The sequence below is a fragment of the Mytilus trossulus genome, chromosome 10 (genome assembly GCF_036588685.1).
Source record: "Mytilus trossulus isolate FHL-02 chromosome 10, PNRI_Mtr1.1.1.hap1, whole genome shotgun sequence".
NCBI lineage: Eukaryota > Metazoa > Mollusca > Bivalvia > Mytilida > Mytilidae > Mytilus > Mytilus trossulus.
The window spans coordinates 43,715,494-43,740,427 of NC_086382.1; the positions used below are offsets into that span (position 1 = coordinate 43,715,494).

General features: G+C 31.4%; 1 protein-coding gene across 1 annotated transcript; it reads right to left on the reverse strand.

Moving 5' to 3' along the window:
- Positions 1-775: 775 nt before the first annotated feature.
- On the reverse strand, positions 776-23,605 carry LOC134686273 (tRNA (uracil-5-)-methyltransferase homolog B-like). The gene is made up of 13 exons (XM_063545942.1): positions 23,460-23,605; positions 20,578-20,679; positions 17,278-17,332; positions 16,839-16,991; positions 15,238-15,337; positions 13,610-13,680; positions 12,969-13,115; positions 8,706-8,800; positions 7,704-7,918; positions 4,829-4,930; positions 4,189-4,308; positions 3,276-3,375; positions 776-903 (listed from the first exon to the last, which is right to left on the reverse strand). Exons 1-13 carry the CDS (start codon positions 23,507-23,509, stop codon positions 783-785), a joined length of 1,431 nt encoding a protein of 476 aa, XP_063402012.1. The 5' UTR covers positions 23,510-23,605; the 3' UTR covers positions 776-782.
- Positions 23,606-24,934: the final 1,329 nt, after the last annotated feature.

Below are 24,934 nucleotides of genomic sequence, written 5' to 3' on the forward strand. Positions count from 1 at the left end.
TATATCTGATAAATTAAAATACTTTCACTTCGTTTTTCATTGTTTGCATTTGCATCATAATGCTCGCGTTGTTTGGATTGTAAGACGAGAGTTTCGATTTACTTCCATGATCAATAATTTGAAATGTTGGAATGGCCGATTAAAAAGCCAGAATATTATCAAACGTAATTCCATCACTTTCAAAACGTTGATGTACAGTGTACAATATCCATTGATTGTTGTCATCCGGGTGTTTTTCATTATCAATGTCATTTGTTTAGGGGTTCGCAACAGGGAACCCAGGATTTCGAAATCACGATGTGAATTTCCTACTCCGCGATTTTAATTTGTTTATCCAAGTTAAAACGTAAGTTTAATTCGAGATATATTAGGTGTGTCTTTTCCATTAATTGACACGTTTATAATGAATTGATAAATAATACAACTCACTACTGTACGAATGTAGGTTCACAGTTTGACACCTGACTAATTGATTATCAAATATGTTTTGATTGCATCTCGATCATTCAAATTAATTAGAAAAACCGGTTTTGACAGGTAATAATTAATGTAATTAAGAGTATTGGGACTTCATAATTAGACAGGAATTCGGAATACACAGGGTCCGGTTTACAAAGGGTATTTTAACAAAGACTTTGAATGGAAAAATATGGGACTTTCATTTTCGGCCAGATTGGACAGGAACCGGTTTATTCAGGGTCCGGTTTAATCAGGTTTGACTGTATTGTAAATCTGCTGTTAAACGTAAAAGACAAAGAAAAAAAGGCACTTTTGTTTGTTTGTTATCTTTCAAATAAAACAATAATTTCACAATGGTTAGTCTGAGGAAACATATCAACTGGCACAGTCACTATTGGTCTGAATGGCTTTCCATAGAATATCTCATTTGGTGGGACAATTAAACTGAAAAATATAAAGATGATTGCAATGCTATTAGTTTGAATGGCTTTCCACCAAACATCTCATTTGATTGGAGAATCAAACTGAAAAATATATAAAGATGAATGGTGTTAGTCTGAATGGCTTTCCAAAGAATATCTCATTTGAGAATCAAACTGAAAAAAAAATAATCTTTATAATCATAGCTATAGCTATCATTGGCGTAGATTCATTTTTTGTTCACTTCATTTTTAAAAATTAGTTAGTGGGAGTTTTTTTATTGAACTTTTGAGTTATGCAGTCAAATAATCGAATACTAGTATTTCAAAATAGACAGAGGTTGTTGTTTTTTTCAAATGGTATATAGACAATCTTTGAAGGATAAGATGTATAATGAAGACCCTTTTTTGGAACCAAAATATCGCATTTCAATAATGTAAACTATAAGCTATTTATTGGAAAGAAGAATACTTTTGTAACATATATATGGGCTGTTTTTTTACAATGCATCTGCATCAGGTACTAGCATCATTAATTAATACAAAATTACTGAGGCAGTTTTTGTCTCAGAAGTGTTTGTGTTCAATCTTAATATTTTAAATATATGTTGTATTTGATGATGATACTTTACATATATAAAGGTTTAGACTGAATATGAATGTGGCCCTTTCCATTTTGGCAAAATATTCATGATGGTTTGATAAAATACTAAACATAAAGTTGCCATTGCTGTTGACAAAATGTAGGATTGCTATTTCACACCTTTGCAACTTTTACAACAGCGAGACAAAAATAAAGTGTTATGGTATGATTGCAAATGAGACAACTTTCAACAAAGCCCAGGTTATTTGGACAATGTGTTGATTGTTGTTATTTGTCTGTTTGTGTTTTTTTTTAAGGAATGGGGTATTGGCATATGGTTTGGTCTGTTTTGCTGTCAGATATATTTTGTCCTGATTATTCCTGTTTTCCTTTTAATGCGTTATTTTGTAAAATATCAACAGCATATACTTTACCTATAATTGTTAACATCTACTTCATTTGATCTTTTGTGGATAGTTGTCTCATTGGCTATCATACCACTTCTCCTTATTCTTATATAAAACAAGAGTGCACACGCTGAAATGTCTCTCCGTCTTTACTAATCATTGATATTATGTTGATAGTCCTACATATAAAGCTTTAATACAACTGTCACAAAAACTCAACCTTAACCAAGAAAACGAAACATTAATCAATAAACCATGAAAATGAGGTCAAGGTCAGATGAACCATTTCAGGCAGACATGTACAGCTAACAATTCTTCAATACAACAAATATAGTTAACTTATTGCTTATAAATTAAGAAAAACAGATCAAAACACAAACACTTAACACTTAGCAATGGACCGTGAAAATGAGGTCAAGGTCAAATAAAACCTGTGTAACAGACATAGACAATAAAATATTTCCATACACCAAATATAGTTGACCTAATGCATAAAGTATTATAAAAATAGACCAAAACTCAAAAACTTAACTTTGACCACTATTAAAATGAAAATACGGTCAAGGTCAGATGATACATGTCAGCTAGACATGTATACCTTACAATCATTCCATACACCAACTATAGTAGACCTCTTGCATATAGTATAAGAAAAACAGACCAAAACACAAAAACTTAACTATAACCACTGAACCATGAAAATGAGGTCAAGGTCAGACGACACCTGCCAGTTGGACATGTACACCTTACAGTCCTTCCATACACCGAATATACTAGACCTATTGCTTATAGTATCTGAGATATGGACTTGACCACCAAAACTTAACCTTGTTCACTGATCCATGAAATGAGGTCGAGGTCAAGTGAAAACTGTCTGACGGGCATGAGGACCTTGTAAGGTATGCACATACCAAATATAGTTATCTAATTACTTCTAATAAGAGAGAATTTAACATTACAAATAAATATGAACTTTTTTTTCAAGTAGTCACTGAACCATGAAAATGAAGTCAAGGACATTGGACATGTGACTGATGGAAAGTTCGTAACATGAGGCATCTATATACAAAGTATGAAGCATCCAGGTCTTCTACCTTCTAAAATATAAAATTTTTAAGAAGTTAGCTAACACTGCCGCCGCCAGATCACTATCCCTATTTTTTCAAGTAGTCACTGAACCATGAAAATGAGGTCAAGGACATTGGACATGTGACTGACGGAAAGTTCGTAACATGAGGCAGCTATATACAAAGTATGAAGCATCCAGGTCTTCTACCTTCTTAAATATAAAATTTTTTAAGAAGTTAGCTAACGCTGACACCGCCGGATCACTATCCCTATGTCAAGCTTTCTGCCACAAAAGTTGCAGGCTCAACAAAAATCAAACATTTTTAAATGTATACTTACTTGACAAAATTTGATAGTACATTCCCGACAGGTTTGCATGAAATATAAATAACTTTGTTTATCTTCTCACAATTTCGTATAGATTCAATAAGTTTCTTATCTACAACGACATAACATAAACATAAACATGAATAAAATAAAAGTCATCTTTTTGGTATAAATAAAAATTAAAGGTTTTAAGGTTTCACAAACAAGAATTGGTAATAGCTTGATATCATATGTATAGATATGGCAAAGACAATGTTCCACAATTAAAAAACTCAAAACTTTTCCAATCAATTATAATATATACATTTGTAGGAGGGGCATAATGTCATAAAATAATGAAGACTCGAAAATCTTCTCATTTGGTTAAGTTGGTGATGCATTTACATTTTTCGCGACAGAAAGATACTGCAGATGACATGATCACTATATATTACCTCAGCCCCTACCTCACCCCTTGTACTAACTACATATTTTGGGTAAAAAATTGCAGACTATACATAACCAAATATGGTACTTCAAAAAGCTGAGGTATTATAAATATCACATGCAACGAGTTGTTTTAGAAGGTATATTGTAAAACTAATTGACCATGATAAAATATATCTTCTAGCTCTAGCTCTGCATGGAGATTTCTAAAAATCTCATGCAAAATAATGTTGTAGTAAACCATTAATACATATTTAAACTACTGTGGATTTGTTTTATTTTTGTGGGTATTAGTTTTTATGGATTGTGGAAAATTTCATTTCTTGAATAACTGATTTCATGGTTTTTTTTTATAGTCTGCATACAAGCTTTTAGAAAATTTAGAATTCTTTGAAAGTTTAAACATATGGTAAGTCTTTTCTCGCAACATTCACAAAAAACTTGTATCCCACAATTGATAACAAATCCACAGTACTTGACTATGATAAATTATACTTACTAGCTCCAGCTCTTCCTGGGTTTAAAATAGCTACAACATCCTCATCTAATTTATTACTTTGGACCAACTCTCTCAACATTCGATGGGCTTTGTTACATATAAATTCTGTATTGGTAAGACCTGTAAAATAGCAAAGATTACAGATTATAAAGGTTTCCGCTGCAATATTTAAATTCAATAGGGATAAAAAGAACAAAACCAAATGATATCTTTAATTTTAATCCAAATGGGTTTTCTTGTTTTTGTTTATTTTTTTAAAGAGAATGAATAACAAGAAATGTTTTTTAAAGCTCAACTTTGCCTAAGTTATAGTTTAACAAAACATTTGAAAATATTCTGCTATTTCAGTTTTGCTCTTATCTACAAAGAGTACAAGATATCAATATTGTATTTGTCATCATCAATTATTATCTTCACATTTCTTTCCATATTGTCAATAATTGTGCATTTCTCCTCTTAGTTTGAGTGAATTAATCATCTGTGATAAAATGAGTATCTAATTGTCCCTAATCAAATAGTTTAACAGAAGTATTCTAAATATTTTATTGACAAAATTACAGCAAAAAATCTTCCACATAAAGCATCAACTAAAATTGTATTTTATGTTACAATTCCATATGGGTAATCAATACATGTTTACCATTGTTAATAGCATTAGATTTAGCGTCTTCCACAGCCTGCAATGTAATGTCTACTCCATATACTTGTTTGGCTCTTCTGGCTGCTAATATACCTATAGTGCCTGTCAAAAAAATAATCATAGAAAATAAGAACTGTAAAATTGAGAATGGAAATGGGGAATGTGTCAAAGAGACAACAATCCGACTATAAAGCAGACAAAAGCAGAAGGTCACCAACAGGTCTTCAATGCAGCGAGAAATTCCTGTACCCAGAGGTGTCCTTCAGCTGGCCCCTAAACAAATATATATACTAGTTCAGTGATAATGAACACCATACTAAACTCCAAATTGTACACAAGAAACTTAAATTAAAAATAATACAAGACTAACAAATGCCAGAGCCTCCTGACTTGGGACAGGTGCAAAAATGCGGCAGGATTAAACATGTTTATGAGATCTCAACCCTCCCCTATACCTCTAGGCAATGCACAAAAGTAAACGCATAACAATACACACATTACAATTCAGTTCAAAAGAAGTCTGAGTCTGATGTCGGAAGATTTAACCAAAGAAAATAAACAAAATGGCAACAATACATAAATAAAATCAGACTACTAGCAGTTAACTGACATGCCAGCTCCAGACTTCAATTAAACTGATTGAAAGATTATGTCTTTATCATATGAATATCAGGCACAATCTCTCCCGTAAGGGGTTTAGTATCATTCCATCAAAACATATATGAGAAGAACATAACTTGTGTCATGCCAACAACTGGTTTTTAAATACTTGATTTAGTTCTGATGCAAAGACCCTATAAGTGTATGACCCTAATACATTATATATATTAAAATCATTTTCTTTTCATTGATGTATTTGCTAATAGACCTTTAATTTGTTTCTGTTCAAAAAATAAATCATAGAATGATTATACTGTTATAATACAAACCATTATCTTTTATCCAAGTATTTGCTAATACATGTGCATATATACCTATTGTATCTGTTAAAAATATAATTACAGAATGTTTATACAATTGCTTGATTCCTGCCATTATCTTTTGAGTGAAGTATTTGGTTTTATATAACATTGTACTTTATTTGTGTGCTTGTTGGGCATAAAAGCTATGTCAGTACATAAGTTAAAAGGATAAATATCTATAATGGTGATACATTCTAAATGCTGCTTTAGATAAATATGATAAATAATTAAGTTAATATATTTCTGTAGGTAGAGATTGAGTTGAATTAGAGTACAGAGTACTATAGACTGATGCATGAATAAGTACTAGCTTGCACAATAACCTTGTCAATTTACAGAGGTAGGGATCCATTTAGCATACAAAATTTAAATGGTATTGAACAGAAATTTGTGTATACTGTAGATTCATTATTATTCATTGGATACCAATTTTCATGGAAACAGGTGAACAACCCATTCAAATGTCCAACGAATTATAAATTTTCTACAGGCTTTGTTTGAGATCAGAAAAACCATGAATTAAGATATCCACTTAAATGCAAGTTTTCCTCAATCCATGCATATATGGAAATTGATACCCAGGAAAATAAAATAATCCACAGTAGTATATGAGTTTTCCTGGTATTTGAAAACAAAGTTTGTAAGGGTTCTGTGGAAACCATCATCTCGTCTACGTTTGCTGTTAATCCCAGGCTATACAAAAATGGTGAAACAAATATTAAAGTTTTCCTCTAGATATTATCTTTTGATTGTAAGGAGTTTCTGTCCAAGTTTGGTGAAAATTCAGGATGTTTTAAGAAGCTAATATAAATGTTTTAAAAACTTTAACAGGGTTAACTGGAAGAAAAACTAAATCCAATGATGGAATGTAGGATTGTTATGTCTCCCTTTTGCAACAAAAGTTGCTGGCTTGACAATAAATTAATCAACAAATTATACCACTTTCCAACACAAATCTAATTAGGTCTTTCCACCTTTCCGTGGAAAGACCTATTGAATTTGTTCTGATTATTATTATTATTTTTTTTTTTTTTTTTCTTCCGCCTAATTTTTTTCTTGCGTAGTATTGATGTTTCAAAAGATGTCGCTTGGATATTTGGAAATTGATATCGTATAGTTTATACGCTTTAAAAATTTACAACTGCGTAACAAAATACTTTGCGTTGTAAGAGTTATCTCCCCAAACACTGTTTTTCTTGTGGCCACTACTCCTTCGCAACCGTTAAAGATTACGACAAATTTATTTTACCAAATTGCTCGTTACATCTTAAGGATTAGGATATTCATTTGAACCGAAGCTTTACGGAGACTCCATATGAGAGTTATTCCCCCTTTTCCATTTACTTAAGTGATATGCATTTCTAAATGGAAAACCATAAGTGATAAAGACATAGGGTCATTAGATTTGAGGTCCTTGGTCCAAAAAAATAAAAATGAGGTCAAGGTCAAAGGTCAAGGTCATATTCTAAATTTTGATTTTGGCTTATTTTCATTTATTTTCAAATACCTTATGACATATCGACAAATAATTTTTCATAAATTGTTAGTTGCAACATGTCCTTACTTGTATATTTTGGTTGAAAGGGTGCGCAGACAATAAATGGGAGTTTTTGCCCATCTTACATTTGGAATTACGCGTAAAGTGATCTTACTAATAAACCAAACATATTTAAGACCTAGGGTCTTTTGATTTAAGGTCCTTGGTTTGTGACCTTGAAATTGAGGTCAAGGTCATAGGTTAATATGACGTTCTAGAGTTTGACCTTTGCTTTAAATTCATATAAATACATCATAAAACCATAGGAACTAACATTTTAAACTGATTTTTCATATTTCAATATCAAAATAGATCTTTACTAGTGGAAAGACCTACAATTGTTCTCTGAACAATTGGTTTTTAATTTTATTAATACCTGTTCCACAGCATATATCAAGAACAGTTGTCTGAGGACCAACTTGTCCTAAATCTAGTACGTTAGAATATAAAACTTCTGCACAAGGTACATTTCCTTGAAAGAAGGACGTGGGAGATATCTGGAACTTTGAACCCATAAGATTTTCTGTAAGAACAGGTATACCATGTAACAGCTCATGTGGGAAGTCATCATTTGTAGGAAATCTCCTATGGCTGAAAGTAATAACAATCTTTTAAATCTTTTTGATCTCTCTATTTATAAGTATTTTACAATACAAGAATATATCATATGAGTGGAATTTAGAATAAAAATCTTTATCATCTTTCAATCAATAAATTGAATTTTAGGCATTGCAATTTCAATACATGAAATAGGAATAGTCTAGTACAATAGTATTGATACAATTTCCTTCTTAGTAAAAACTGTTTGTCTTAAGACTTGGATTTTTTCAAGTTAGTTGAAAATAGACTTGTTCTGCAAGCTTTTTAAAAAATAAATATACAAAATTCCTTAAATGAGAAGGACTTCTAAAGTTTGTATTGATTTGGCATGATACATTCATTGGGTTTGTGGTTAAATTTGAAGTATGTTTTTTTGTGATATTTTGTACCCAGATTAGATCTTAATCTAGCTGAAAAAGTATTAAATTTTTGTATTGTCAACTTAAACAATTTTCTTTTACAAATTGTGACTTGGATGGAGAATTGTCTAATTGGCACTTATACCACATCTAATAGGTGTCTGCCCGATTGTCCCACTTTTTGAAATTACAGGTGAAAAGGTAGTGAAATGTTGTGGGACAATCGTGAATATGTTTGTGGGACAATTGGGAAGTTTAATTGTGGGACAATCGGGAATTGTTTTGATTGCGATTAATCAGTTTTTATAGTGTGAAGTAGGTAATTACAAATACTAATCATTTTCTTGTAAAATCTGAAAAAAACATAAAATAATTATTAAATATTTAACATATCATCTTATATATCCAATTTTTCTTACCTAGACTGAAAATGTATGGAGTCAACTTTTAACTGTTTTCCTGGCCCATGTACAAAATACTGCAAAATCTCTTCTTTGGCACCATCAATAAATTCCTACTAAAAGTAAAATTATTATTTGAAAAGTATATGTATTCATGGTTGTTGATAATTGGGTTTATTTATAGATAATTTAGGTTGATTTTACCACAATTCATACAGTCATATAGATGATTAGAATGAACAAATATTCTGAATCCAAAGTTTGCCCATACATTTTAGTGTCAAATATTGAATTGGTACCACAGAAAAAATAAATAAATATAAACTTTTGCTTGAGAAAAAATTCTGACTCAGACGTCTCAATTACCGGTACACATTAAAAACGTAGGCTGCATCAGCTTGCTTACAGAGCAGACGAAGAAATAGAATTGCGATGTTAAGGATCACTACATTTCTATCTTTTCTGTTTGTTTCAAATGGTATTTTTTCTCCAAGGAGTATTTAGCAAAAGGAGGGGAGGGGGTTATGGTTTTTTCTAACTGTATTTTAACGGACTTGAGATACTGCACAAACAAACAATTAGCCTCACCCTTTTTCAGTAATGCATTTATGAGTGAATTGTTGTTTGAGTAAAGACCAGTGGCAAATATTTCTGTCAGTGTGTACGTCCAGTCGATTCGAGAAGACCTTTTCAAATAAATTATGTGTTCGGCAATGATGATGGATGAGTCTTGTTTGTCTTGATAAGGGGTTAATAAGGCTACTTAAATTTTTTTATAACAAATAAACATATCAAGTTTAGACAAATATTTCTGCAAAGAACTTTATTAATAAATGTTATAAGTATCAATTTTATATAAAAATCGCTTCTTTTTTAAATAAACATGGGGAAATTAAAGTTCTGAATGCCAAGTTTTGTGTACACTTAACCTACACAAGGCCTACATCGACTATGGACTGCATGTGGACAAAACATGATTTACACTACATATAAACATTGAGTTTTATCAATGAGAACGTAATGATGTTTAGTTTATGTGTGAGTTACACTAACACAACACCGAGTTTAGGTCAATGTGAACACGGCCTTATACTTAAATAAAAATGTCAGGAAGTTGCCATAAGTCAAAGGACTTTGGCCTCAATTTCCAGGTTCATCTGACAAAAGATTTTAACCTCTTTTTAAACACTTGAGTGTCTATTTCATTTGAATCAATTAGTTTATATGAAAGATTTAACTGATTTAGTTTTTAAAAACGATCCGTTTCAAGCTCAAATATGAAAAATCTACCAAATATGTTTAAAAATGTCACTTTTCAGATGGTTTTTGTCAAAAATGAAAGTGGCCGCATCCTTGTTCATCCAAATCCTTTATATATGTTATGTATTATCATAAAATACAACTCACATTTCAATATCAAGGATGAACACAAATGGGGCAACTTTCGTTTTACACGAAAACCGTCTAAAATTTCACTAAAATGATAGAATTGTGAAGATTTCAGTAATTTAGCGTGATTTAATGGTGCTAGTACTCAATATATGTACATTGTATTGTCAAAAACAACCCATATGTATGTAGCAGAAGCATGCTAATGTCCAATAAATAACTAAAAGTTTACATTTTAACAATTTTGTAAAACTGCTATATTTTGGGGCCAAAAATGGGTCTTACCGGACCTACTCCTTTTGTGTTTTAAAAGAAACACAAACATTAACACAAGTGACCCAATAGACAACTTTTGAGTTTGATGCATTTCCGTCAAAAACTCTGGTTTTAGTGAATGTCATTTGTGCGTTAAGGGGCGTCGTCACTTCCATTCCAATGTTGAGCGAGTGGATGGGAAACTAGAATTCGATGTTGTACGAATTATACGGCAAATTGAATTCTAAAAAATTGACAATCAGCACTGCTGTCATTAGGGAATTGTCATTAAGTACCTACAGAACAACCAATTATTTCTAGTGTATCCTGCACAATGACGATCACTAAGACGCTTGATGAACGTAAATAGTGCAGGGATACAGGCTATCCCCTCTATCTGGTAAATGAAGTCATAAAGGCGTGCATAATTGATGAGTTTTTTCCAGTGACGGATGAACTAGAAAGTGGTCTATTTAAATTTGTTTATTTACACCTCTAAGCAGGGTTTCCCCTGGGTCAATTATTTTTTTCGCCACCTCTTTCGCCAAAACAATATATTTTTCGCCACTTTATTATTTTTTTCGCCAAGTAACACAATATATTTTTCTTTTAAAATTTTCCTTTTTTCAGCCCCCCCCCTAAATAAGAAGTGGTTTTTACAACAGAACGAAGCATCTTATCACTTGAAATTGATCCCTCATGTAAGGTGTAGTCATTATATTGAAGGGTTACTCTCATGCCAACCTTTTGAATATATTTCGTCATAACGACAGTTTTCTTTTCTAGACCATCGTAAATAAGTAAAACTATATGCTTGAAACAAGTGTGTCACTGAAACGACTTTGGAGTACCCACTCAAATCAATTATCTATATGAAAGTTAAATGATAAAGTTTTAAATCAGAGACCTTTCTTGCTGTTGAACATTTTCCGTCATAACAACAATTTTCTTTTCTGGACTATCATTAAAAGAAGAAGAGGCAGCGTAAAAATTTTGCTTCAAATACGTGCGTCGCAAAGTGGTTAATAGTTCCCTTTTGTGACATGTGACAGAAGCCATTTAATCATATCATTTTGTCATATTATAACAATCAACACCTGTATTAATTAGTCCTTTGATGTTGATAGCTATGAGTGCAATCAGCTGATTATCGATTTTCTGTCAAAATCTTAACGAGTTCAAGGTGAATTCCGAGTATTGTCTGATTGGTAAAGTCAGAGAAACACGAAAAAAAGTAAATTAACAAGATGGCTGAAAATAAATCGTTTTATTTATTTCTTTCGCCAAATTCTTTCGCCAATGACGAATTTAATCGCCAAAATTATTATTTTTTCGCAAATTGCGAAAATGGCGACCGCCAGCGGAAACCCTGCCTCTAAGGGACTTAACTCTATGACAGACTCATAGATACAATCAAAGATCACAACATTCAACTTGTATGAAGATAAATATGTGTCAATAGTACATCATGCTGCAATATCCCTATCACATTTCCATATACAGCTGTACATACATGAGAACAGTGAAATCAGGGTAAAAACTCTAATTTGGCCAAAACGTTTTGATAATAATAAAAACGTTTACTAATTTTCAAGTCATTATGATCATTGATCACTACTTCATAATAAACTGCAGCCTTTACCTGAAACAGACTTCCACATTTCCATGTTCAGTGAACTGGAAAATCTAAGTCAAAACCCTCATACCACAATTATTTCAAAAAGCTCATGTCAGAAAAAAACAAATTTGAAATAGACTGGGACAGACAAACTGAAGGAAAAATGATGCACAGTAGAAAAAAAAAATAAAAAAAATAATTCATTTGTATAAAATGAATGCTTTGATATCAACCAAACTTTTGTAGTTTGGCAAGGTGTCTACTAAAATATTTTCATAACTATCAAAGTCATTGTTTAGTACATTTTGCGACATATCTCATGCTAATAAAACAAAATTCAGTGGTTGTGGTTGATTGCTGTCTGTCATCGCTTTTTATTGTTAACTATGCATTATGGGTTTAGCTCATTGTTGAAGGATGTATGGTGACCAATAACTGCTTTAATACATGATATCTGTACTCTAGATAGCAGATAGTTGCCTCATTCACAATCATACCACATTTCTTTGTTTTCTTTCTGCATAGAAAATATACATATTCTAGAACCCTAATTTTCAGACTACAAGTGTTATGTGAGGGAGATTCGAGTTGTCAAAAATCCAAAGATTGTGGATGGGTTTGTAATGATCACTGATTAAGAAAATATAAAATACTGAAGCACAACATCTGTTGACAAATATTGTGGATTCATAACTGTTTGTGGGATACCATTTTTTTGCAGTTCTCATGGGTAAATTACAGTCAGGTGAAACAACAAATTTTAAATTTTCTGTAGACTTGTGTGCAGACTTTGAAAAAAAACCAACTGAAATTTCCACATAAATACTGTTTTTGCTCAATCCACCAAAAATGTGTATCCACAAAAATAAATTAACCAACAGCTCACAGTTAAGACATGTGTCATCCAGAAAGAAATTTCACTTCTCAAAATCAAATAAGTCTGAAAGAACCAGATATATAATACTGACATTGGGAGTATATACATGCATGAGTTATGGCAAATTAACATTACAACAAACCTTTGGATTTCTCTGTGGATGAAAAAGAAATATGACCATGTCTTGGCCAGTTGTGGTTGATCGTACAACAACAGATTTCCAATTACCATGAGGTTCTACTTTGAACTTTGGTTCATAGGATGATTGATACAGGAATTCTTGTGATACCTGTAAATATATATTGACACATGTCTATATTTATAGTATCTTTATCTTGATGATTTCTATTTTTTACCATGTTAAACAGCAGATAAGAAATTCAACTTCTAATAACTTGGCAATCTTAACTCCTAGTAATTGATGCATGATGAACTGATGAGAACATCCTAAAAGAGTTCCCACAATGCAACACCTTTTGAAACCAGACCTACTGTTTCAGAAATCAAATGTCTGCTCTACTTCAAGAGTGTCGAAGGTGATACCTAACAGCTTGAATAGAATTTATTTGGCATGAATAGTTTTCTCAAAATTTTACCAAAAAATTTACTTTGACCCTTTCACAAAAATATCAAAATTTCAAAACTCTTACATAAAGAGAAATCCATTTATAATCTAAAACAAACAAAAAAGATACATACACACCCATTCGTATGTAAGAATTTTTGTGCATTTTAATAATTTAAGATCAGTTCAACTTAAAAAAGTAAATGAAAAAATACTACCTTGAAAATGTCTTTATGTCTGTCTGATAATATACTTAGAAAGTATGGCTGTACACAGGTCAGTGTTTTATCTGTAAAATAAAAAAAAATGAATTATTAAGTCATAAAACTTGATACAACCTATACCCTGCTAGGGTCAAACACACAGCTCATACTGAGGAGTGGTGTATTATATCTTAACATTATTCAATGATTAATTGGTGTTTAATGACACTTTCAACCCTATTGTGCTATTTCATGGAAGTTAGTTTTTATTGGTGGAAGAAGCCAAGAATGCCCTGACAGAACCACTGACATTTGGTAGGAAAACTGACAACCTAGTCAATTAAGGTTATTGAATCTACTGCACCACCCCCTTTTGGGATTTGAACTCACAACATCTGTGTTAACTGGCAAATTGTTCCACTACTCAGACAACTTGGCGACTGAGGACCCTATCTTAGATTAATACCTAATACAATGTAAACAGTTGTTGGTGTGACACGGGTTATGTTCTTCTCATATATATGTAATGATTGTATGATACTTAACCCCTCACAGGAAGGATTGTGCCTGATATTCATATGATGAAGACATAATCTTTCAATAAGTTTAATTGAAGACTGGAGCTGTCATGTCTGTTAACTGCTAGATGTCTGATGTTATTTATGTATTATTATCATTTTTGATTATTTTCTTTGATTACATCTTCTGACATCAGACTTGGACTTCTCTTGAACTGAATTTTAATGTGCGTATTGTTATGCGTTTACTAATCTGCATTGGCTAGAGGTATAGGGGGAGGGTTGAGATCTCATAAACATGTTAAACCCCTGCATTTTTGCGCCTGTCAGGAACCTCTGGCATTTGTTAGTCTTGTATTATTTTAACTTTTAGTTTCTTGTGTACAATTTGGAGTTTAGTATGGCGTTCATTATCACTGAACTAGTATATATATTTGTTTAGGGGCCAGCTGAAGCACTCCTCCTAGTGCTGGAATTTCTCGCTGCATTGAAGACCTGTTGGTGACCTTCTGCTGTTGTCTGCTCTATGGTCGGGTTGTTGTCTCTTTGACACATTCTCCATTTCCATTCTCAATTTTAATAACAGTAAGGTGGGTTTTTTTTTTCATCATCATGATGCAAAATTTGTTTTGAATTGTTTTGGGTTAGCTGATTCAAACATACAATGTTTGTCATTGTGATAGGAAAAGACTCATCCAAACAGAATAGACAGTTAAGAAAAGATACGAAAGATAACAAATAAAATATTTCATGTATCATGTATAGGTTGTATGAACGATGTTTCTTTTTTTTTTTTAAATTAAAAAAAAAACATTGTTCGTGGAATTAACATTTTTTCATGGATTTCAATGGTAAAAGTAAACCAAAAATTTAAATGTTAAATGAAGAACAAGTTTGCTGATTGGTTGTATAAAGAATTTGACAATACCAAGAATCAAATATCAACAAAGTTGCAAGATTTCTTCAAACCACAAAAATTGGTACCCCTGAAAAGCAGATGAATCCACAGTAATAAATAACTTAAAATCACTCTGGTAGTTGGTGGGGTAAAGTGATCTGTCAGTGTAAAAGGATGTCAGTATTATTTTCATCAAAAGAAAATCTTGTAGGTTATTTGTTACTTACCAAAACTTCTACCAACATATAATCCCAGGGTCCTTCTGTCTCCTTTGATGTCTGGTCCAAGATTACAAGTGTTTTTATATCTATATCCCTTTGTTATAGGCTAAAATAAATAGAATAATTTCATGCTTTTAGAGATATACATTTAATGTCTTTTGATGAGGTAAATATGCGTTTTTTTTCAACTTTTAATAAACTGATATTTAGTGAGAATGATGTCAAATAAAGCACATATTTACCAAAACAAAATTCAGTAATTGTTTTATTCCATATTGCGAGAGAAGAAAATGTATTAAATAAAAAATATTTACAAAAACAAATTTAACATTTTACCATAACTTTGCATGTAAAAACGTGTGACATTTAGCGGTGAATAACACTTTTTTCCAGGTGAATATATTTTTTTTTTATTCAAACCCATTTCATATAGAGAAACCTACTCAAATAAAACCAATAGGAAATGTGTTTTATCTTTAAAGATTTAAGCATGTCACACATTATACATACTATGCAAGAAAATATAGCATGTTAATTTTTTTGTTTTGCAACATTTGACCAAGCAAAATACAAGTTTAAGGTTTAAACACTTTTATTTACCCAGTAATACACAGTGGGTTTCACAGGTGTTTGCTTAAAAGACAAGATACCCTGTAACATTTTGAATCCTACCTTTATATTGTTAAAAAAACCTTTAGAAAACCATATAATTGCTTGGTTACAAAATAATTTATCATACTCTGCTGATATAAATATAGATTTCACAACTGCAACAAGTGTATTACGATATTTCTCCACTCAAGACAGTTAAATTTTAACATATAAAGCGTGAGGCTTGCCGAAGTTTTTAAATAACTAAAATTTAACTGTTGTGAGTGGAGAAATATCATAATACACGAGTTACAGTGGAGGAATTTCTATTTCTCTTATGACTTTTATCATTCTCTTTCAAAGATTTGAGGAAAGTTGTGTACTTTTGATGTGACGTCATCAGGCATGGTTGCTTTTTGTCATGACGTCACAATAAGAAAATTCAGAAGAAAACAAGAAAATTTAACGTCACAACTAAATTTCAACTTATCATTTGCAGAGAACAGATTTTTCACTAGTGAGGAGAAATATTTTTCTCACACCTGTCAGGAAATGTGAAAATAGCACAAAATTAGAGAAATTTTCATTATACAAATCAAAAGAAATGCTAATGAAAGTTCAGATCAAATAGAGGAAGTTTCCTAATTGTACATAGATATTTTCAATATAAGGTTGATGTCAGAAAATATAAAAGTTTTTTCGTATAAGGCTGAGAAACTGGGGAAAGGAGAGGTTCTACCGAGCCCTTCCACAGATTTGTGGCGAATACAAAAAAGTTTATACTTTTCTGACATTAACCTAATATTGGTTTTATACTGCAACTTAAATTAATAAATTGATAGTTATTCAAATTGTAAATTTAATTTCATTCTTTTAATCCCTTAATGAACCTCTGATTTAGAAAAAAAGTTATCCATGATGAAATTGTCATCGCACAAAATATAGCTGTGTTACTATAGTTAGGAAAATAAACACAACTAGTTGCAGTATAGATATACATATAATTTAGATTTTACCGATGGTATAGTGTCTTCTACAGGACACATCTTTTCTCCATACTCTGTCTTCATTGTCTGTAGGAATGGGTGATCATCTATCTTCAAACCTTTATGATCTTTAAGGATATGGAAAACTTTCCTCATACATTTCTCCACTAGATGTTTCTTCATCTAAATATAAAATGAAAACTACATTTGAAATTTTTTGATTCTAAAACATTTAAAGAAATTTAGAAATTTTATGAAGTGATTTAAGTTATATCCACAATGTTTCATTTCAACTAGGGATGATAATTTTGTGAAAAGTTTAAAATTCTAGATGTTTTTTTGGCTTATTTTGTTGTTTGGATGCTGTCTCATTCCCCTAACATCCCTTTCTATTCATCAAAAACTATCAAGATCTATTAATTTAAAGCACTTTTCATTTGACCACGGTCATTTCATGCAACATACTTACCGATAGTTGACTTTCATAAGATCTTTTCCATAAAGGCTCCACAACATCTGCTAATCTACAACAAAAGTTAAATAATAATACTTAATTTCGTCTGTATCACTCTCTCTACTTTTCACACTAGTCCATACCTCATGACTAGAATGACAAATTGAACCAGATGCTCGCAGGGCGTAGCTTTATACGACCGCAGAGGTTGAACCCTGAATGGTTGGGGCAAGTATGGACACAACATTCAAGCTGGATTCAGCTCTTAATTTGGATTGTGATTAAATAGTTGACACAGCATAGGTTTCTGACACAGAATGAATGTGTTCTAATGAACTTAAAATTTTTGTTTTCTCTTAGAGCAATTCACTATGCTGTTGAATATTAATCCTCTCAAAAAAATGTTTGAAGAAATTTTCTTTTATTTATGAAATTTCAAATGAGAAAAATTGAACCCAATTTTTTAATCACATCCCCCTTTCCCTTATTCCAAAACTAATCTCAATTAAAATATTCTAATGGAGTTTGCAACAATAACTACTCATTTAAATACATCATAAAATATTATGATGTAAAAAAACTGCTTGTTATCACTGAATGGTAAAGATCATTTAAATTTATCAGTTGGTAGTAAAAAGTGAATATACATTGTATATTGTATATAACAAAGATTTAAGTTGATTCTGGACAAAGAAAGATAACTCCAATTAAAAAAATTCTTGCAATAAGATATTTCTTGCTTACTATTCTGGACAAAGAAAGATAACTCTAATTAAAAAAAAATTTGCTATTTCACAATATTGTGAAATTAGATATTTCTTGCCATTGCACAATACTGTGCAATTGAAAAGACTTGCTATTGCACAATACTTAATATAATAATTTTAGATCTTGTTTTGGACCAACTTGAAAACTGGGCCCATAATCAAAAATCTAAGTACATATTTAGATTCAGCATATCAAAGAGGCCCAAGAATTTAATTTTTGTTAAAATCAAACTTAGTTTAATTATGGACCCTTTGGACCTTAATGTAGGCCAATTTGAAAACGGGACCAAAAATGAAGAATCTACATACACAGTTACATTTGGCATATCAACAAACCCCATTTATTCAATTTTTGATGAAATCAAATAAAGTTTAATTTTGGACCCAGATTTGGACCAACTTGAAAACTGGGCCAATAATCAAGAATCTAAGTACATTTTTAGATTCAACATATCAAAAAACCCAACTGATTCATTTTTTGTCAAAATCAAACTAAGTTTAATTTTGGACCCTTTGGACCTTAATGTAGACCAATTTGAAAACATGACTAAAAGTTAAGAATCTACATACACAGTTAGATTCGGCATATCAAAGAACCCCAATTATTCAATTTTGATGAAATCAAACAAAGTTTAATTTTGGACCCTTTGGGCCCCTTTTTCCTAAACTGTTGGGACCAAAACTCCCAAAATCAATACCAACCTTCCTTTTATGGTCATAAACCTTGTGTTTAAATTTCATAGATTTCTATTTACTTAAATAACGTTATGGTGCGAAAACCAAGAAAAATGCTTATTTGGGTCCCTTTTTGGCCCCTAATTCCTAAACTGTTGGGACCTAAACTCCCAAAATCAATACCAACCTTCCTTTTGTGGTCATAAACATTGTGTTTAAATTTCATTGATTTCTATTTACTTAAACCAAAGTTATTGTGCGAAAACCAAGAATAATGCTTATTTGGGCCCTTTTTTGGCCCCTAATTCCTAAACTGTTGAAACCAAAACTCCCAAAATCAATCCCAACCTTTCTTTTGTGGTCATAAACCTTGTGTCAAAATTTCATAGATTTCTATAAATTTAAACTAAAGTTATAGTGCGAAAACCAAGAAAATGCTTATTTGGGCCCTTTTTGGCCCCTAATTCCTAAAATGTTGGGACCAAATCTCCCAAAATCAATACCAACCTTCCTTTTATGGTCATATACCTTGTGTTCAAATTTCATAGATTTCTATTCACTTTTACTAAAGTTAGAGGGCGAAAACTAAAAGTATTCGGACGCCGCCGACAACGACGACGACGACAACGTGATAGCAATATACGACGAAAATTTTTTCAAAATTTGCGGTCGTATAAAAATGCATAAAAAGTAAAATCACACTACTGAACTCAATGGAAAATTCAAATCTGAAAGTCCATAATCAAATGGCAAAATCAAAAGCTCTAACACATCAAACAAATGAATTGATTGATTGTTGGTTGCTTTATGACGCATTATCAAACAAATGGATAACAACTGTCATATTATTGACTTGGTACAGACAAAAAAGGTATGTGTGCTGCAAAATACACCAATATTTAGAGCTTCTTACAAAAGGTGTATGTCCACACTTATAATGACAATACATGTACTTGTACCATGGAAAGGAAAGGATATATATGAGGGTAGTAATGGGGGAGTCTTTCATGACGTATAAAGGTAAAAATTCTTGCCAAATGACATAAACGGTAATTTTCAATGCATGACGATAAAAGGTACACCTTCTTTTCGACGATAAAAAAATGAGCTGAATTTGACGAATAACGCTATTTTTTTTCCAAAAATAACAGTAAAGATAATTCTTGGAGAAATCTGACGAATCACGATAAGGATATTTTGACAAATCATGATAAAATTTTAACCAATTTGATGGTAACAGTAGCCGAAAATGACCGTTTGACGACTGATGGTAAAGGGCATCATTACCATCCTCATATATTATGACCAATGTCAGATGCATATGTGAAGCAAAATGAGTATACACTTACAATAGCAAACATGTACAATGCATGTACTTTTTTAAATTGTGACTTGGATTGAGAGTTGTCTCATTGACACCACATCTTCCTATATCTATGTGTGATGTTAGTTGGAAAACACAATTATCTCATACAGTTTATAATTTGCTGTTGTGTCAACTAATGTGTCAACAATTACTACAAATATTCAACTTAAATTTGACGAACTAAAATCTATAGTTATTTCATCAATTAGCATAAACATCCCAATTAATTATTATTAATATATTACATCTTATTTCCTATTGCATGTAGAGCAACACTTTGGTTAGCTTGCTTGCTTTGTTTTTATATTGTACAATCATATTAGGATAACACCCAATTACATTCAAATATATTGTATACAGGTTAAACTATGCCTATACATGTATATATATATTGTTTAAAGATGTCAATCTTATTTACAAAGCTTGAATAACCAATTATACAAACGAAGCAAGCAAACCAACCAAAGTTTTACTTTGCAAGCATTGGAAAATCAGCTGTAAACTGACCTCATGTACTGGTTTTCATATGTAAATGATTTCATGTACCCTGGTCGATTGTTTTGTGTAAATTTAAAGATCTTTGCCATGTGTCTCACAATCTGTTTTAACCTAAAATAAAGAAAGTTAGAATATTTCAACTTGTTAAATTTTTGGAGTTGCTTCTTTTCAGATGACAATGTAATTATTCCTTTTATTCCTTTTTCGCAGACACAGATATAACTGTATAACCTATAGTTTATGACTAACTGAACCTCAATACCTTGGCGTATAGGTGGCCTTGTACAGAGTGATGCTATGCAGTAATTTGTTAGTGGCCTTTTTATGATATATAAATTTCTTTCATTTGTGCATATGATGAAACAAATGATAAATACATATGTACTAGTAAAGGTTTTACAAATGATTCAATAATAGTCCTGAATGCATTACACATACTGTCCATTTAGAATGTCTTTGGTGTTCATTTTGAGCAAGTCTTCTGAGTTCTGTGCTAAATGCAGCTGCACCAGAATTATCCTTTCTTATACTTTTGAAGTATATGAAAATAGGTTAGTTGATGTGTGCTTTAAAATTCAAACACTTGACAGGGATTGTCAAGAAATACTTTTTTAAAAAGCTGTAAACTAATTATATCATAAATGTGTATACTAAATCAGGAATAGCAAGTAAAACAAATTTTTTATGTTCAGGGTATACATGGTATTTTTACATCTTCTGCAGGAAGAGAAAAAAATGCCAATCAAAATCCAAAGACGATTTTTTTCTTTTTGGAGCAGAAAAAGCATTTTACTTTTATATTTCTAATGGATGCCAGGCCTTAAAACTTTACAGGTATAAAGTCTGTACACTTAAAAATTTGAAAATTGGAAACAGGCGCTATGATTTTCTGGCTGACCTACAATATATGAGATGAAACCTAATGACCACAGACATGACAGAGGCAGCCAAATCAGAAAATCACTCCATACACAAGAACAGAACTTCAGAAGGAGCTAAAGAAGCTGAAAAAATAGAAGAACCATCGTAAGTAACCAGGCAGGATATAAAAAGTGCAGCAAGAGAAAGTGTTTTGAGAAAATGGCAAAACCAATGGGAATGAAGTCAACATGGCAGAAATTATTATAACTATCATCAGAAAGTTTGTCAAAAAATACCAAAAGATTTACCATCCAAGTGGTCGTTTTCAATTATTACTATAGTGTGTGATAACATTGTGTGAGGGAATTCGACGTTTGGTGTACCACTGTTCACTCCAGTGCAATTTATGACGATACCACTGCATCAATCAGAATTATTTTTTTTGCGGTGTTTTTAAAAATGATTTTGCTTTGTTGTCGAGTTTTAGTTGAGAAACATTCAATGTTTTAAAAAGGCGAATTTTCTGTATAAAGTCAATGATTATGTAGACTTTTGAAGGCCAAACTTTCTACAGCCTTAAATACGCTACTGAAAGATCCAAAAACTATACCAATACATAATGACATGTTTATGAAATTATAACAAATCTATTGGTTAACAAATTTTTATTCGTTATTGCAAAATAATGAACTTAAAATATCTGACATTTTCTCCCTACCCAGTTTACCCCTATACATTTTTATGATGTGGACTGGTCATTGTTATTAAATCGTAGGCAATTTGATTGGATTAAATTGTTATTAGTTTACCTTCAAACTTGTTTATGCTTTTCATACATGACTATTGATTAATTAAAACGTGCATGAATGTGTACGGTAACTAAAATGACCTTCAGACTGGACACTGGACGAGTCAATATTATGTTTTATCAATGAAAGTTAAGGTATGAAAGGTACGAATTGCCAATTATTCTATTTTCACAAAATTTTCGGAATATACAGTTGAAAGGTTATTTTTTAAAAGCCTATTGTGAAGATTAAAGAGAAAGTTTACAAATAATACGTTTTGTTCCATTGAACAAGTCATTTTCGTAAGAGAAATGCCGAAATATATTTTACGTACGACTACGGCAGGTACAATTATTATTTATCATAATAAAAAAAAAGCAATTTTCAGTCTCATTGGAATATGTTCATTGCAATTAATCCCAAACTTAAGATGTACGTTAATAAAGTCAAAATATATCCGATCTGCCTATTTCTGCACATCAAAAGTCAATACGATCGTTTTAAAGTCAATTTCGTCTACCTCACACAATCTTGTTAGGCACTATAGTTTGAGAACAGGTTATTGTGATCTAAATTATTATAAATCCAAAATCATACCATCATCAGACAAAAACTGTTCCTGTGGAGAGCCAGAAACTGTAGAACACTACCTTTTACATGGTTTTAATTATGAGGAGGCTAGAGAGAGGATGAGAACATCTATTTACTTTAATACAGGAAATATACACATGGATTTAGACACCTTACTAGGAATCGATGAAGAAGACATTAATAGAGACAATCGAAATGAAATATTGTGCCATCTGGAAAATTATTTAACGGAGTCTGGTAGATTCAAAAACACTATACAGCAAAAAACACTATAAATCTAAATCAAAATTAAGTCAAATTTTTTTAAGCAGCAGCCACCATTTCAATTAAGTACATGAGTGAACATTACATATGTGAAGAAACTACAAAAGAGGAAACGTACGCAAGTGTTTACAGTGTCATTTGGAACACTTACTATAACTAAAGACTAAAGACTTGGATAATTTGGAAATGGCAGTTTATACCTCATTTTGTATATTATCCACCATTTTTTGTAGGATTTTTACAGTATTCCAATATGTATTATCCATCGATATTTTAAAGTTTAAACACACCAATCGAAAAATGCTAGCAAAAGCCTGAAAAATGGGTAAATGACTAAATCATGTGTTATTATTATTGTGTACGATTGCAAACTGATTTGATACTAACCTGGGACCACTAATTAAATTATGAGAAAACAAGTTTCTGTCCCGTATCATCTTGTTTTTTTAAATTTCTATTCAAGAGATGCTGCTCAAAAATAAACTTTGTGAAAAGTTGATTGGATTAACTGGGCGCAGACATATTGTAGGGGAGATAATTCTTACGTATGTTATATAAGATTGTTCCTCACAAGAATCTTAAAGGAATAACTACACACCAAATTTATTTTCATATAACAACGAACAATGAAGAACCTTACAAAAGTGTGTAAAAAGGCAAAATAATGTCAGCAAATTGTTTGTTTACTCTGTTAATAAAATTGATTATATTCATGAAGCCTTGCATGTAACCATGATCTTAAACTTAGACATAATGAACTGAAAATCAATCAGGATCATCCTCTCATTTTATAAGACCATATTAGGAAGTAGTGATGCCATTTCTTCTGCAGTATTTGATTGAATTAGCATTTGAAAACCATTTTTCTGAAGAAATTTTTTTATGAAACAAAGACCTTGACATTAAACTCATTGACATGAAAATCATTAGAGATCTTCCTCTCTTTAAATACCATGATACGTCAGAGCTAGGTAGTTAATTATCGTAACTGTTATTTTTTGAAAAATTATGAATAATAATATAGTTAACACTAGACATTAAGCGAACAAGATAAAAAAATAAATCGGGAATGTGTCCGTAGGGACACAGATGCCCCTGCTAGCATATAAATTTTTAAGGGACACAACTCAAGAACTGTAAAAGTGAAGCTGCCATGATTTAAACTTAAACAGAGTTTAATGGTACTTAGCATTATATATATATACATTTCATTATATTTTACTTGAGACAAACTTAAGTTATGAGAACAGAAACGAAAAATTCAGCATTTTTTTTCATTGGTGAAGGGGCATAATCCTAGAATGGTAATCAAAGTGCTTGTAAGCAGATTAAACTACCATTCTGGACATAGAAAGATAAATCCTTTTTTCAAAGAATATTTAAAATAGCATTGATTGTAGTTGATTGAACTATTATCAAGGACAAAGGTAGATAACTCTAATCTAAAAAAAAACTATTTGATTGATATCATTGAAATTTTTTAGCATTTTTTCCACAAGAAAATGACATAACTCTAAAACGGTAAAAGTAAGGCCACCAAAATCAAAACTTGATATTTATTTATTAGTAATAAGCATTGTGTATATGCTTCATGACATTTGGGTGAGGTAAACAAAAGTTAGAGAACAGAAACCAATGTTGGGACTTAAAAAGTACGTACACCTACAGACGGACAGGGGTAAAACTTAATCTTTTACAGGGGAATTATTTCCTCTTAACAATAACTTAGATGAATTTTGTGACCATATTTGAATTCCTTTGGTTGTTGTAGCTTCTGTATTTCCAATTTTTGATGTTGAAAACCAAGATTGGCACTTTGTTATAAAAAAAATCATATTATTTTTTTCACCTACAAACATCAG